This window comes from Mustela erminea, chromosome 3 (genome assembly GCF_009829155.1).
Source record: "Mustela erminea isolate mMusErm1 chromosome 3, mMusErm1.Pri, whole genome shotgun sequence".
NCBI lineage: Eukaryota > Metazoa > Chordata > Mammalia > Carnivora > Mustelidae > Mustela > Mustela erminea.
The window spans coordinates 79645712-79663604 of record NC_045616.1 but is presented as its reverse complement, the minus strand read 5'-3'; the positions used below and the strand labels follow the sequence as shown (position 1 = coordinate 79663604).

General features: G+C 36.7%; 1 protein-coding gene across 4 annotated transcripts in view; it reads right to left on the bottom strand.

Annotated features, from left to right (window-relative positions):
- The window catches only part of DHX29 (DExH-box helicase 29), a 52902-nt gene that overhangs the window by 18414 nt on the left and 16595 nt on the right, over nt 1–17893 (bottom strand). For 3 of the 4 annotated variants that reach the window (XM_032336226.1, XM_032336225.1, XM_032336227.1), the window contains exons 7-12: nt 16159–16285; nt 15070–15228; nt 13893–14058; nt 13502–13625; nt 11584–12192; nt 9386–9529 (exon numbers count right to left, since the gene is read on the bottom strand). In XM_032336226.1, the coding sequence (XP_032192117.1) occupies nt 9386–9529; nt 11584–12192; nt 13502–13625; nt 13893–14058; nt 15070–15228; nt 16159–16285 (1329 nt within the window). The remainder of the gene's footprint in view (nt 1–9385; nt 9530–11583; nt 12193–13501; nt 13626–13892; nt 14059–15069; nt 15229–16158; nt 16286–17893) is intronic. The other variant, XM_032336228.1, reaches the window with a different exon arrangement.

Below are 17893 nucleotides of genomic sequence, written 5' to 3'. Positions count from 1 at the left end.
GGTGCTGAGATGCAAATTGTATAAAATCATGATAAAGAGAGGGATCAAAATATATTTTGGGGACTGGAAAAGCAAACATGGTACCTTCAGCATATGAAGATGCAAGAGATAAAGCAGGTGAGATGCTTGGTAATCTGCTGTGTCAGGCTGGGAGACTCTACCCTAGTGACTTTGGCAGTGATTAAAACATATTAGGGGCCTAAAGTCAAACATGGCTGCCACAGTCAGGGGAGCATGCAACACTTGATCTTAGAGTTTTGAGTTCAAACCCCCACTGGGTATAAAGATTAGAGATTACTTAAAAATTAATCTTTAAAAAAGTCTTTAAGTAGGGAAATCATGCAGTGTGACTTTCCTTTTGAAAAAGACTGGCAGGGCGCCTGGGTGGCTCACTCAGTTAAGCATCTGTCTTCGGCTCAGGGCATGATCTCAGGGTTCTGGGATCCAGCTCTGAGTGGAGCTTGCTGACCGTCGGGGAGTCTGCTTCTCCCTCCGCCTCCTCCCCCACACCCCACTTGTGTGCACGGTCTCTAATAAATAAATAAATAAATAAATAAATAAAATCTGGAGCTTGGAGGAAGATAGCTGAAAAGTAGGAGACCCTGTTTCAATTGGTCTCTTGAATTGAGGTAAATATCTACCAGAACACTCTGAACACCCATGAAATCAGCCTGAGATGTAAGATTATACACTTCTGGATCTCTACGGGGGCAGGAGATCATCAGTGGAGAAGTGCATCTTGACTGGATCGTAACTGATATATTCAGCTATACATTCCCTCAACTACCTTTCACTAAAATGACTAGGAAGAGGAATACCCAACAGAGGAAAAATTCAGAGACTGTGACCTCTGCCACAGAACTACTGGATATGGACATAAACAATATATCAGAAATGGAATTCAGGGTACAATTATCCAGGCAATGGCTAGGTTGGAGAAGATCATTAGTGGCAACATAGACTCTCAAAGGATGGAAGTGAGAGCTGATCTGGCAGAAGTTAAAAATGCTATCAATGAGATCCAATCTAATCTAAATACTCTAACAGCTATGGTAAATGAGGCAGAAGATTGAATTAGTGATCTAGATGACAAACTGATAGAAAAGAAGGATTAGGAGGAGGCCTGGAAAAAACAGCTTAGAAACCATAAAGACAGAATTAGGAAAATAAATGATGCAATGAAATGTTCCAATGGCAGAATTATTGGGATCCCTGAGGGGGTGGAGAAAGAAAGAAGACTAGAAGATAGAGGTGAACAAATACTGGATGAACATTTCTCTAATCTGGGGAATGGAACAAGTGTTCATGTCCTGTAGGCAGAGAGGACACCCCTCAAGATCATCAAGTCTAGAAAGACCTCCAGACACTTAATTGTGAAATTCATGAATCATAAATTCAGACAGGAGGTCTTAAGGGCAACTAGGGGAAAGACATTCCTTCTGTACAGAGGAAGAACCATCAGAATAATGTCAGACCTGTCCACAGAAAACTAGCAAGCCAGAAAGGGTGGCAAGACATATTCAGGGCACTAAATGAGAAAAACATACAGCCAAGAATACTTTACCCAGCAAGGCTGGCATTCAGAATGGATGGAGAGATAAAGAGCTTCCAAGACTCGCAAGGTTTAAAAGATTATGTGACCACCAAGCTGGCACTACAAGAAATATTTAGGGGGTTCTATAAAAGAAGAAAGAACCCATGAGTAACACAGAACAGAAATTTACGAAGACATCTATAGAAACAAGGACTTCACAGGCAACATGATGTCAATAAAAAACTTATCTTTCCATAATCACTCTCAATGTGAACGGCCTAAATGCTCCCATAAAATGGCACAGGATTGCAGACTAGATAAAATAACAGGACACGTCCATCTACAGGAGACACATTTGGAACCTAAAGATATATCCAGACTGTAAGTGAAGGGATGGAGAACCATCTTTCATGCCAATAGGCCTCAAAAGAAAGCTGGGGTCACGATTCTCATATCAGATAAATTAGATTTTAAGCTAAGACTGTAGTCAGAGATACAGAAGGACACTACCTCATTCTTAAAGGGTCTATCAAACAAGATTATCTAACAATTGTAAATATTTATGCTCCCAACATGGGAGTGGCCAACTACACAAGCAAATTGTTAAACAGTCATATTGATATGAATACATTAATTGTAGGGGATCTTAACACACCACTCTCAGCAACAGACAGATCATCTAAGCAGAAAAGCACCAAAGAAACAAGAGCTTTGAATGACACATTGGACCAGTTGGACCTCACAGACCTATACAGAATATTCCACCCTAAAACACCAGAATACTCATTCTTCTCGAGCACACAAGGAACTTTCTCCAGACTAGACCACATATTGGGTCACAAATCAGGGCTCAATTGGTACCAAAAGACTGAGATTATTCCCTGCATATTCTCAGACCACAAGGCTTTGAAACTGGAACTCAACCACAAGAAAAAGTTTGGAAGGAATTCAAACACTTGGAAGCTAAAGACCATCCTGCTCAAGAATATTTGGATCAACCAGGAGATCAAAGAGACCTTAAACAATCATGGAAACCAAAGAGAATGAAGACACATTGGTCCAAAACCTATGGGATATGGGAAAGGTGGTCCTAAGGGAGAAATAACTAGCCATCCAAGCCTCGCTCAAAAAAACTGAAAAATCCTGAATACACCAACTCTCTTCAAACCCGAAAGAACTGGAAAATCAACAACAAATTAAGCCAACCCCACGCATAAGTAGGGAAATAATTAAGATTAGAGCAGAGATCAATGAATTAGAAACTAGAGATACAGTAGAATACATTAACAAAACTAGAAGCTGGTGCTTGGAAAGAATTAATAAGATCGATAAATCACTGGCTAAACTAATCCAAAAGAAAAGAGAGGAACCAAATTAATAAAATTATGAATGAAAGGGGAGAGATCATGACTAACACAAAGGAAATTCAAACAATCGTCAGAAATTACCAATAGTTATATGCCAATAAGTTAAGCAACCTAGATGAAATGGATGCATTCCTGGAAACCTATACACTTCCAAGACTGAAACAAGAAGAAATTGACAACCTGAATAGCCCAGTATCTAGAAATGAGACTGAAGCAGTAATCAAAAACCTCCCCAAAACAAGAGTCCAGGACCTGATGGATTCTCTAAGGAATCCTACCAAACATTCAAAGAAGAAATAATACCTATTTTCCTGAAGCTGTTTCAAAAAATAGAAACAGAAGGAAAACTTCCAGATTCTATGAAGCCAGCATTACCTTCACCCCCAAACCAGACAAAGACCCCATCAAAAAGAATTTCAGACCAACATCCCTGATGAATATGGACTCCAAGATTCTCAACAAGATCCTAGCTAATAGGATCCAACAGTACATTAAAAATATTATCCACCATGACCAGGTGGGACTTATCCCTGGGATGCAAGGGTCGCTCAACATTTGCAAATCAATCAATGTGACAGAACAAATCAATAAGAGAAACACATGGTCCTCTGAATTGATACAGAAAAAGCATTTGACAAAATACAGCATCCACTCCTGATTAAAACTAAAACTCTTCAAAGTATAGGGATAAAGGGAACATTCCTCAACTTCATAAAATCTATCTATGAAAAACCCAGAGTATCATTCTCATTAGGGAAAAACTAACAGCCTTCCCAGTGAGATCAGGAATATGATAAGGATGCCCACTCTTGTCACTGTTGTTCAACATCGTACTAGAAGTCCTAGCGACAGCAATCAGAAAACAAAAAGATATAAAAGTTATTCAAATTGGCAAAGAAGTCAAACTCTCTCTCTTCGCAGATGACATGATACTTAATATGGAAAACCCAAAAGACTCCACACCCAAACTCCTTGAATTCATAAGGCAATTCAGTAATCTGTCAGGATACAAAATCAAAACACAGAAATCAGTTGCTTTCTTATACACTAACAATGAAAATACAGAAGGAAAATTAGAGAATCGATTCCATTTACTATGGCACCAAGAACCATAGAGGACCAAAGAGGTAATGGATCTATACTAGAGAAACTACAGAACACTCATGAAAGAAATTGAAGAAGACACAAAAAGATGGAAAAGCATTACCTGCTCATGGATCGGAAAAATAAACATTATTAAAATGTCTGTACTGCCCAGAGCAATCTATACTTTCAATGCCATCCCGATCAAAATTCCACCAGCATTTTTCAAAGTGCTGGAACAAGCAATCCTAAAATTTGCAACCAGAAAAGACCCCAAATCCCTAAGGAAATGTTGAAAAAGAAAAACAAAGCTGGGGGCATCACCTTGCCTGACTTCAAGCTTTACTACAAAGCTGTGATCACCAAGAAAGCATGGTACTGGCACAAAAACAGACACATAGACCAATGGAACAGAGTAGAGAGTCCAGATATGGACCCTCAACTCTATATTCAAATAATCTTCGACAAAGGAAAAAATATCCAGTGGAAAAAAGACAGCCTCTTCAATAAATGGTGCTGGGAAAATTGGGAAAATTGGACAGCTATGTATAGAAGAATGAAACTTGACCATTCTCTCACGCCTTATACCAGTTAGAAGACCAAAATTAACAAGAGAGTAAACAAATGTTGGAGGGGATGCAGAGAAAGGGGAACTATCTCTGTCCCTCTTACACTGTTGGTGGGAATGCAAGTTGGTGCAGCCACTTTGCAAAATAGTGTGGAGATTCCTCAAAAAATTAAAAACAGAGCTACCCTATGACCCTGCAATTGCATTACTGGGTATTTACCCCAAAGATACAGATGTAGTGAAAAGAAGGGTCATATGTACCCCAATGTTCATAGCAGCAATGGCCACAATCACCAAACTGTGTGTGAAAAGAGCCAAGATGCCCTTCAACAGATGAATGGATAAAGAAGATATGATCCATATATACAATGGAATATGACACAGCCAAAAGAAAGGGTGAATACCTGACTTCTTTATCAACATGAATGGGACTGGAGGAGATTATGCTGAGTGAAATAAGTCAAGCAGAGAAAGTCAATTATCATATGGTTTCACTTATTTGTGGAGCATAAGGGAGAACATGGAGGACATTAGAAGAAGGAAAGGAAAAGTGAATTGGAGTAAACTAGAGGGGGAGATGAAGCATGAGAGACTGTGGACTCCAAGAAACAAACTGAGGGTTTTGGATGGGGGGGATTGGGGGTTGGGTAAGCCTGGTGGTGGGTATTAAGGAGGGCACATATTACATCAAACACAGGGTATGGTGCATAAACAATGAATCTTGGTACACCGAAAATAAATAAATAAATAAATAAATAAGTCTTTAAAAAAAAAAAGATAACTGGCTATAATGTGGAGAATGTAATGGAGGAGGTCAGAACAGAAAGGAAGTTTAATTATAGGCTTCTGCACATTTTTCACATGGGTTACTTGTGCAAAGTTAGATTTAGAAGAGTGACAAATGAACAAAAGGTGACAATGGAACATTAGATAAAACATGTACAAGCCTTGTCCCACACTACTTAAAGATACTATCTAAAGTATAAACAGCCAAAGAAAGATCACAAACGTGACTTCGAGGTTCTAATACAGAAAGGGAGGATGAAACTAAACCATGTAGCATTAACTCAGGATTTGAGTGGGAAGTAGTTTGCTACAGATATGCTCTCTTCCTTGGGTTAATGAAAACTCTAATAAAATGATGGGGGATTATATATTTATCTCGGGTGGCACTGCTCCCTTAAAAAGACTAAAGGATCTCCCAACCTTCCCTAGCTTAAAAACAATGATTGTTTCCATTCCTCTGCTCCTACACCTCTTTAAAAAGCAAAACCCAGAAGACTTCAGTATTCTGAAATTTAGCATGGGCAAGCCCAGTGTGTATCTTGCAAGGAGAGGATGTGTCAGTTATAATTATTGCTGTTTCTTTAGTTGAGTCCTTTAAGTTTTTCCTTCATACCAGTAAAAACTATCTTGTAATTCATTTTGGTTAGATCTTAATAGCATTTTTAGCCTTCATTGCTCTTTCAGAATGGATGTTTATATGGATTTGTTCCCATTTTCCATAGGCAAAACCTATAAATAAAAGTAACCTTAAAATTTGGTGGTCAAGGTATAATTATATTTTAACACATTGTGAACTTTTATTATTAACTTACTGGAATCTCGTATCTGCTCACTTTCCCCCTTGAAATAAATATGGTAAAAGAAAAAGACACACTCTGGGAGAGGAAAAAGAGAGGTAGATAGGGTTGGAGAGGACCTTTTTTCTTGTCTCAAGTGTTAATGCTTTGTTCTTTTTTTTAATGTTTTAACAAGAATATAAAACTGCTAAATAAAACAAAGTTCTTTCAGAACAACAAAAAAATTATAGGTTGTTGTAGTACTTAAAGAAATAATAGCCTCGGGGCACCTGGTGGCTCCGTGGGTTAAAGCCTCTGCCTTCTGCTCAGGTCATGATCCCGGGTCCTGGGATCGAGCCCCACATCTGGCTCTCTGCTCTGCAGGGAGCCTGCTTCCTCCTCTCTCTCTCTCTCTGCCTGCCTCTCTGCCTACTTGTGGTCTCTGTCTGTCAAATAAATAAAAAATCTTAAAAAAAAAAAAAAAGAAATAATAGCCTCTGTAAGGGCAATACTAGTTAAATATGGAGAAAAATATATGAATTTGAGAAAAGTACAATTAGTAGGTCTATGACTGGATTTAGGGTATGAGGGAGAAAGAAGGAATAATCCTAGTTATTTTTACTTTTGTGCTTTGACCAGGATATTTATGTCCAAAACTCAAGAGAGATTTCCTGGAGGATGAAGCAAATCTGAGGAAGCTCATCAAATAGATAAATTTATACAGATAATAATTAAAAAAAAAAAGAATAGATCATAAAATAGAGCTAAAAATAATGTGTCCTTTATTAAGCACATTCAAGAGAGCTAGTAGGCAAAAAATTTGCTTGTAAACATACCAGCAGTCAGCAGGAAAACCTACTTATAACTCACACAGTGACCACAAACTAGAACAAATCACACAACTTTTTGTAATAAGGTAGAAGTATTACCCTGCGCACTGTCAAAAAGAAAGGTCCTGCAAAATATAATGAACTCTGTACCAATATCTTTTTACATTCTTATATTTAACATGATGATGAATTTCATTGGGATTTTTCTTACTTTTACCATATTGCTCAAGATGTTGAGAGTATCACATTTAAGCATAATTCAGTAAAGCAGACTGCTAATATTAAACCATGAAAGAACAACTTCCTCAAGTTGGTCTGGCTTTTAAATTAGGGTTCACCCTGAGGCAAGATAATATATAATGGGGAAAAGATAATCTTTTCAATAATGATGTTGGGAAAACTGGAACACTTTTTATACCATACACAAACTCAAAATGGATTAAAATTCTAAATGTGAGGCCAGAAAACTCCTAAAAAGCAAAAATAAACTATTTTGACTACATTAAAATAAAAGGCTTTTGCACAGTGAAGGAAACTATCAACAAAACAAAAAGGCAATCTAATGAATGGGAGAAGATAGCTGCAAATCTTATATCCGATAAGGGGTCAGTATCTAAAAATAAGAAAAAATGTACACTACTCTACAACAAAAAACCACAATTTAAAAATGTGCAAGGGATATAAATAGACATTTTTTCAAGTAAGATATACAGATGGCCAAGAGACACATGAAAAGCTGCTTGACATCACTCATCAAGAGGGAAATGCAAATCAAAACCACAATGAGGTATCACCTCATAACTGTCAGAACGGCTAGAATTAAAAAGAAGTATTACTGAGGATGTGGAGAAAAGGGAACATTTGTCCACCGTTGTTGGGAATGTAAACTGGTGCAACTACTGTGGAAACAGTATAAAGATACCTCAAAAAATTAAAAACAAACATAAAATGATCCAGTAATTCTACTACTGGGTATTTACCCAAAGAAAACAAAAACACTAATATGAGAAGATACATGCACCCCTAGGTTTATAGCAGCATTATTTACAATAGCTGCTATTATTGCTAGTGTACAACTTGGGTTATACCTCTAGTGTACATCTAGTGATGTAGAGTACATCTAGAGATGAATGGATAAAGATATGGAATATATACAATGGAATATTACTCTTAAAAAAGAATGGGATCATGCCATTTACAACAACATGGATGGATGAAAAGAGCTATCATGCTAAGCGAAGTAAGTCAGACATTAAGACAAATAACGTGTTTTCACTTACACATGGAATTAAAAAAACAAAAAAAAATCCAGCAGGAAGAAAGTTAAGTACATTATGGGACATCCAAATTATATACTATAAAGCTATTAAAAATCTTGTTTTTATAGGCTAATGTAAAAAATTGTAAAATACACATACACACTAAATATACATACATATAAATATGAAAGTTAAATGTCAACATTGAGTTTTTTCCTGGGTCAAGTTTTTTTAATTTTCATTCGTGTATCTTTCAATATTTATAAAATATTTTCTAACCAAAAAGAGGAAAATAACCCAATAATCTACATGTAGTCTATTAATTAAAAACCAATGAATGGCTGTACTTTTTTAAAGATTTTATTTATCTGACAGAGAGAGAGTGTGTGCACACAGCAGATGTAGCAGCAAGCGGAGGGAGAAGCAGGTTTCCCACTGAGTAGGGAGTCCAATGTGGGGCTTAATCCCAGGACCCTGGGATCAGGAACTGAGCCAAAGGCAGATGCTGAGCCACCCAGGCACCCTGAATGACTGAACTTTTACTACTGCCTTCTGAACTTAATTAATTAATAGACACTCATAAAACCTTTATATCACGGAAAATTTTTAAAATATTACTTGAATAAGAGAAATGCCATATATCTTATTTCTTCTTGACAAAATTATATACAAAGAAAATCAGTTTACATAGGCTACCACGCCATTTAAAATAATTCCCATGGGAAACTTTCCATTTTAAACATTCACCTTAATGTGTGTTTGAATTTGATTCAGGGAGGGATTTATGTAAAGAGAAAATGATCAAAAGTTCTCCTCTCTCTTTTTTTTTTTAAAGAATCAAAGAAAATTCTGTAACAACCTAATGTAGTTGAGAGTCACTATACTGGTTACAGCACAGACTGCAGCAGACAGACGCAATAACATCTACTTCACTGGAGTGCGAGAAGGATTAAATGAATTTATATATATAAAATCAGAATAGCATCTAGCATCTAGCAAATGTCATAAGGTATTAAATCGATTAAGGTGAGACACATTCGTTAGAGTAAATTAAATAATTATAAGGAAAGTGTCTGGTATTTAAATAAGCCTGGAGAAAATGTTAGCTAGTATTAGAAATAGCATCTTATTAATATGAAGATGTTTCAAATTTATCTGAACTTGACTATAAAGTATACTCACCTCATCTACAATAACATGAGACACATTAGTTAGGAGACCATCTTCTTGAAGTTTCCTTAGCAAAACCCCTGTTGTACAATACAGTAACCTTGTAGATTCACTAGCTCGAGATTCCATCCGGATCTGATATCCACACAAAGAATTCTGAAGGGAGAACACAAGGTTGAGATTAGATTCTCATAAGAGATCTGGGAAACAATCACTAAAGTGTAGCAGAGGTGCTGATCCTGCTGCTAGATGGAGCAGCTTAAGTAAATCTATTTGGTAAAATTTATAAATTAAAATTATTTTCTCATGGTCTTCAATCATCTAAGATGGTAAAATTTGTTTTGCTAATTTTAAATAAGAAAAACTTCTGTTTTCTTAAAAGTGTTGACATGGGCACCTGGGTGGCTCAGTCAGTTGAGCATCTGCCTTTGACTCAGGTTGTGATCCCAGGGTCCTGGGATTGAGACCCGCATTGGGCTCCCTGCTCAGCGGGGCGTCTGCTTCTCCCTCTCCCTTTGCCCGTCCCTTGCTTGTGTGTGTGCTTTCTCACTGTAAAACAAATAAATAAATAAATAAAATCTTTAAAAAAAAAGTGGTGACACAAAAGCTGTTCACCGCTTTGAGTATCATCAATATTATTCTATTCTTTTTTTTGAGGGGGAGGGGCAGAGGGAAAGGGAGAGAGGTAGAGTGCTAAGCAGACTCTGTGCTGAGCACAGAGCTGTAAGGGGGGCTAGATCTGACAACCCTGAGATCATGACCTGAGGTGAAACCAAGAGTTGGACACTTAACCAACTGAGCCACTTAGGCACCAAGATCAATCTTGCTAATTCCATTATCTTAGAACAAAATGCTGAGGTACTCAGGAACAAAAATTTTGAGCAGTTCTAAAAATTTCCTATTAAGATTTCATAAAAGTGCCACCATTAAAAAGCAGCTGGTATTGTACCGGTGGTGCCTGATTGGAATTTTAAGTCACTTCTATTTCCATCACATTCACTTTTAACAGTCATTCTTTTATTTGTTATGTGTGTACATGTCTGTCATCTTCTTAATGTGAGTTCCTTATAAGACAGAAACTTTTTTTCTTATATTCTGTGACAGAAACCCAGTTTGTTACATGAAACTTCTTTAATAAAAGGGTACATGTCTTTTTTTTTTTTTTTTTTTAACTTATTTATTTGAGAGAGAGAGATTGTGTGCACACAAGATTGGAGTGAGGGGCAGAGGGAGAAACAGGCTCTCCGCTGAGCAGGGAGCCCAACACGGGACTTGATCCTGAGATTCCAGGATCATGACCCAAGCCGAAGGCAGACGTTTAACTTACTGAGCCACGCAGGTGTCTAGGGGTACGTATCTTAAAGACAGAGGCAAAAGTGTTAAATACCATCTCCAGAAAGAACAATGCAAAGTATAAGTAAGCTGAGTTATCTGACTTGAAATTCATCATATTTAGTTCTAAGCAATTTTATTACTTTCTGTATTCTGCAGTCATTCTAGCTAAGGTATGGCCAGGTTTAGGTTTGCTTGCAGGGCAGAATGCATGACAAGGGATATTTTAGTATTTTTTCCATTTTTTAAAAATAAAGGGCTTGAGGGGCACCTGGGTGGATCAGTGGGTTAAGCCTCTGCTTTCAGCTCAGGTCATGATCCCAGGGTCCTGGGATCGAGACCCGCATGGGGCTCTCTGCTCAGCAGGGGGCCTGCCTCCACCTTTCTCTCTGCCTGCCTCTCTGCCTACTTGTGATCTGTCTGTCAAATAAATAAATAAAATCTTCAAAAAAATAAAAAAAATTTAAAAAAAAATAAATAAAAATTAAAAAATAGGCTTGAGAACAGTCCAGCTTTTTCTTCTATATTGTTTTTTTCTTCTGCTTATTAAAAAGAATTAATGAAAACAATTCAGGAATACATTCCATAGAGAAAATATGCAGGAACTTGAGAATTATGATATCATAGTCAAATCTGTATTTGTCTACATTCTTTGTTCTCTTTAGTATGTAACATATTGAATATTCAATTATTAAAATGAATATTTTTTTCCTTGATATGAGAATTTTAAAGACTGGATTACTAACAACCCTTTTCAGATGAAGGAGAGTGGTACAATATGAAACCTATCAAAGAAAACATGAAAAGTGCTTGAGATGTGCTACTGAACAAACAGTAACAGTCAGGATTCACTGAGATGGAGCTGAACAACACCTTACCCTTCCTCCAGGTCCATTTTCACAGCCCAACTCATCACATACTCTTGTGGCCAAACTCACTGCTGAGATTCTTCGGGGCTGAGTGCAGACAATGTTACACTTACTCGTTCCCCACTCATTTAGAAGCAAATCTTCCAAGAGAAAATGTGGTACTTGAGTACTTTTGCCACTCCCTGTTTCACCTGCCACAACCACTACCCGATGCCTTTTAAGAGTTTCCACGATTGAATCCCTATGTTTGAACACAGGTAACTGTTGCCTTTCCTTTAGAAGTCTCTGGTATTTCGGTGTGTTTTGTAACTTTCTAAACAGGTTTCTAACAGGTTCCAAATCTTCTGCCTTTTCTGATTCCAAGGACAGTGCAGAAAAATCTTCATCAGAAACTAAATTTTCCCAAGATTCCTCAGGATCTTCAGCATTTTCTCTCTTATTTTCAGAATGCTGTTGCTGCTGTTGCTGCTGCTGTTTCAATTTGCTCAGAAGTTTGGCAATAAACAGATCACGGGGTTTATTGGTTTCCATTTTATTTAATTCTTCCTTTTTCTTTTCTGCATCACTCCACTCCAGCCAAACATCTCGGTAAGTGGGAGGAAGTAACTGATGTACTGACTATAAGTGAAAAAAACAAAAAAACCACCAAAAAAACAAAACGAACAAACAAAAACCAAGAGTGTTATTTTCACTAACTACTGGATACTAAAATTCAATAGGCTAGAATTTAGGATAGCTACTTTCCTTTTAAAATACAATTTCTTTCTTAAATTAATAAGTGCCTACTTTAAGAAACACATCCTTATGATGCAAATTTATAAATAGTGTATCACATTCAGGCTTCTAGACTTACTAGCTGTGTGACCTTGGGCAAATAACCTCTCTGTGTCTCAGTTTCTGTATTTGTAAAATGGGACCAATATCTCCTTTATAGACATACTCTGAAGTAAACTTTAAGTTACTACTATATGAAAAGTGCTCACTCCTGGAACATAGGAAACTAGTGAATACATTTATTATTATTTATTCCTGCAGTGGTGCTACGTAAATATGTAGATGATCCATAAAGCATTTCTGAAACAAAGCTCCCTGTGAGATGCTGGTAGTTAAATTAAGATTATAGGTCAAAGTATTTAAAATTAACTACAGTGCAGGGGCACCTGGGTGACTTAGCTGGTTAAGCGTATGCCTTTGGCTCAGGTTGTGATCCCAGGGTCCTGAGACTGAGCCCCACATCAGGCTCCCTGCTCAGCTTTATCAATTAAGCTCAGCTTATGATACCTTTTTTGCAAATAAGGGAAATAAAGGCATTAAGAACTTTTACTGCCAGAAACTGGAAAGGAACTATTGCCTGGAGTTCCATGTCATCAGGGTCTATAATTTCAAGTGGTTCTAATTTTCCATGAAGAAAAATGCACATATTTATTGCATAATACAAATGTTGACAATCCAACCATCCAAGAAAAAAAGAGAGCGTCCTACAGTAGTACTATAATCTTTCCTTAACCTGAAAGCTTATAACTAATATAACCTAAAACTGAAAACTTGAATCAAGGTCTATAACTTTCCAAAGCTGAGAGAAAATATAAGAATAAAGAGAGATATTATAACACTCAATTAAACATTAAAGTGTTTAAAAATTCTCCTTACTTCAACCAACCTCATACAACTATTTTTAATCTGTAAAATTGCATAGCCTGAAAAACTGACAGACCCTCTGGTCTAAGGACAGAGCTAGGTTTAGGGGCTTGAGGAAGTCAAAATTATAAATAAGCAGAAATGAGGATTAATCTGAAGAAGCAGTAAGTAAAAACTGGCACCAAAGGCCATAATTAAATATGACATTCCATATGCCCATAAAGCTTTATGCTGCCTATGTATGATCTACAAACGACTTTTTAAACAGCTCAGTCTAAAAAAGTCTCACCTGCCCTTTCACTAAACGGTAAAGAGCTAGAGTTGCTCCCAGGTGCTGAGCTTGCATGCCATCTTCTGTTAAGATTGTAGGGCACACTACCAGTACATCATCTTCAGACTTGATTACCCTTACCCTACAAGGAAGTCAAAGAATTTTTAAGATAAAATTAATGAAGTCAAATGAGTCAAAATTCCATTAACCCCAAACCCAAGTTTACATTAATTATTTAAATTAAATATTTCCATGGAATACACTGTACCTAGATTATAACTGATCAGCATTATCACTCAGAGTTGTGGAATGAGAGGGCTTCCTAAATGTCTACTTAACATATAAGAACAAAGAGATTTTTCATCTTAGATTTTCCTAAAAGTTCATTCAATTAACCAGAAAAACATACCTACATTTCCAGTATCTACCTACTGGAACTTTTTCAAAGGAAGGATTTGGACTCTTAGGAAGATTCTTCCTGACCCAATCGATCAGAAATTGTTTGGGAGATTTTCCAGTCCAGCTTCGAGCTGTATAGTCAAAATTTCTTACATCATGAGGTTCCTTCTTTTTCTCTAAAATGACAGAGATTGGTGCTTAAAAATTGTCGTGCAGTAATGTATAATCTCTTTTGAGTCATCAAAGTCCTCTCAATTTTGGGAAAAGACTTTTAGAAGAGACTAGGTGAAAAATGAAAGAGAAAAGCTTGATCTAATCATCTGTTAGATCTCAGAGCAAGTCTTCAGTCTCCTTATCTCTATTATTAGAAAGTAGTTTTCTTGCTCTAACAGCATACATCACAATTTGTAATTAAATATTTATGTATACTTAAAGCTTACCTCTCCTACTAAACCATACCCTTGAGGAGCGCAAGGACTAGGTTATTTTGTTAATAAATGTACACATAGCATATGACATTCTGAACAGAGAGAAAATTCAGTAAATATATATGAAACAACATATAAATTAAAAAACTGACAATTTAGTGTAGGATTTGCCTATATTACAAATAAGTATTATACAAGCTATATCAATAATTTACTTTAGCACAAGTACACAATCACAAACACATATGGTGGGATGGCAAGACTCGTGACAGGTTTAAAGAGGTGCTATTTTGAATTGAGCTTTGAGAGGAGGAAAAGGTTGGCCAAGTAGGGACTAACAGGATGAGTAAAATCATGCAGCCATGAAATAACATATGGCTATAGTACACAGCTGGGAGAATATGAGTGGAAAGGTAGATTGTGGCAGAATGCAAAGGATCTTCAATACCATGATAAAGGGTTTGGACTTACTACTGATTAGGGTTTTTAACAGGGAACTCCCATTTAGATGTGTGTTATGGAAAGATAATTCTGGCGGGAATTTGGAGAATGAACTGAAAAGAGACGAGGCTGAAGCAGGATACTTGGAATGATAAAATGCCGCAAAAGTTATAATTATTATTTTTCAAAGGCAGCATGTGGAAACATAGCTTTACTACCAGCTTATGAAGTCTGCTAGAATGCAAAGTAACTTAACTTAATTGTATATTCATTGACATTTTACTACTTACACCTTGAAACACTTTCCCTTCATTTTACCTTTCTCTTCTTCAGTAGCAGCCATGGATTTTTCAAATAGGTTAAAGTTCAAAGGCTTTTCCTCTTCTGTGGCTACAGGAGGCTTTTTTCTTTCATTCTGTTGATGCGAAATCTTTATGGCTGGATTGAATACTGGATGGTCTTCTAAAGTTTCCATTTCTACCAAGAAAAAAAATCATGCTTTGTTGTATCTGTTTTTTATGCCTTTTTATGTTGCAAAGATAGCTTTACTTATTTTTAAAGATTTTATTTGATAGAGAGACAGTGAGAGAGGGAATACAAGCAGGGGGAGTAGAAGAGGGAGAAGGAGACTCCCCCTGAGCAGGGAGCCCAATGAGGGACTCAATCCCAGGAAGCTGGGATAATGACCCGAGCCAAAGGCAGACACTTAACGACTGAGCCACTCAGGTGCCCTCAAAGTTGGTTTTTAAAAAAACCCAGCATTCCATCTTTTTCCTTGTAGCCAAGTATTCAACATTTCCTATTTGCAATTTGTGCTAGAAGTCAGAGGCAATTTATTTTCATATCATATGTTAAAATGTTTTTAAAAAATTAACAGATGTGGAAGGTCGGAAGAACATCCTCAACAGAAATGAATACTCATGGAATTATGAATCACCTCTCCTTCTTGAATGAGGATGGTATTTTAAGGTGTATTTCAGAGGCTGACAAACTATGGCCTACTGGTCAAATGTAGCCTGCTGCCTGTTTCTGTACATCCTACAAGCTAAGAATGATTTTTATATTTTTAACTGGTTGAAGAAAAAAGAAATATTTGATGACATGTGAAAATTACATGAAATTCCCATTTTGGGATCTGTAAAGTTTTATGAGACCATAGCCATTCACTGACATATTGTCTATAGCTGCTTCTTTGCTGTGACAGCAGAGTTCAGTAATTGTTAAAGAGTCCTTATGGCCCACACAACCTACTGTATTTATTATTTGGCTTGTTACAGAAAGTCTGTCAAGCCCACATATAAACTGGAGTTTTGTAAACAAATTAAAAAGGGGCAGTCTCCATGCTGGGAGAGCGCCCCCTACCCTCCCAAAAGACATTTATACATCTAAGAATTTGGAAGTGTTTACCTCTTTGAAATTTCCTTATTTTTTCTTGAGCCTCTTTTTGGCCTTGCTTGTTTTTTTCTAGTTTAAAGGAAGCTGCTTGCTCTTTCGCATCCAGAAGTTTTGCTGCAAGGTGCAAGTATCTTTCATTCTGTTCCAAGTAAGATGATACAGAAATTTAAAAAAGAACAAAATGAGTTAATCTATTGTCAATGTATTATATCAAAACCTATGATCTTTTGATCTTATTCTTTGATCCAGCAAATCTACTTTTAGGAATATTTCACAGAGAAATAATACAAAGATGCAGATTTGCAAGTATACACACATAATACTACAGTACTGAACGAAGAGGAAAAACTGCAAATCAGATTTTTCTACAGAAGAAAACCTGTCAGCCATTAGAAAACGAAAATGAGTTAGCAAAAGAATGAGGGTGATCCACATGGAAAACTTCCTTGACATGTTAAATAAAATTTAAAAACTACAGAAGAAAAAGTAAATGCAAGTTCATTTCTATAATAAGAAAATGTCTTATTTTTATATATTTTATAAACACATGTTTTTAAAGAATTGTATAGGTAATAATATAATAATACTCATCTGAAAGTCATCTTCCCATCAGCTCTTGTAGAAGATAGTAAGGGACATTAAAAAAAAAAGCCTCAGGGGAAAAGGGGTGTAATAAAACTTCAGGACTTAGCTCTGCTGAGCAACCATCAGATACAGTTTGAAGTTGAACTCAAATTTCTGTTTTTTACCTTAGGTTAATAAGTGACAGGTGAAATGCATCAATGTACAGGGCATACAGAATGCTGCTATGAAACATAACCATTAAGATGAACAGAAAAGAGATAAACTAAGGCAGCAGTTAGAGCTGAATTCTGGGACCATTCTGTGTAGAACACATTCCGTTAACAAGGAGAAGGATTACCTATCTTCTATTCACCCCATCACACTCACTCCTTCATCCCGTCTATCTCTGCTACTGATACTACCCCTCCACCTGCAAATCTCTAGCTGTCTTTAGTTCATTAACATTTATATTTAGTAAATCAACACTTTCTCTGGATTCTTGCTTTATATGTTTCTGTTTCTTTCCAATTCCAATTTGAAGCCTTATTAAGCATTATTTGAAGCCTATTAAGCACATCCGAGGAAGTGCAATAGCTACCCAAATGGCTTCCCTATCCTTTACCAGATCACCTGGAATGTCACCTAAATGTTCCAAACCACCTTTACTAAACATTACTAAATCTGACCTAAAATAGCAAATTCTTCCTATAATTTACCTGCCCCCATCCTTCCAGTGGCTCTTCACAAGAGGAAAATAAAATTCATTTTCTAGGCATCAAAATCTTCTGTTTACTCCTGCCTGCCAGTACTCATCTACATTTTATGCTCTGTATACTCATTTATTGTCTAATATCCAAAGGCCCTTTGCATAATTCCACCTCCATACCTGTTCACACTGTTTCACCCCTCTGGACCGTCTTCCTTTCCTGCCCATGGGCACTCTATGCACCCCAAGTTCCACCCCTCTTCTCTGCAGGCTTAACCAAATGCTCCAGTCAGAAGACACCTCTTCTTTGATCTCAACGTAGACTTGTACTGTCCCAAATTCTTTGTTTTTATTAGTTTAACACAGGGACATAGTTAACAAACAAACAAACAAACAAACAAATCCTTACAGGATATAGAAGAGTCGAAAAAAAAAGTCTCCCTTCCATTCTAGCATCCCAGTCCTAATCACTCATAA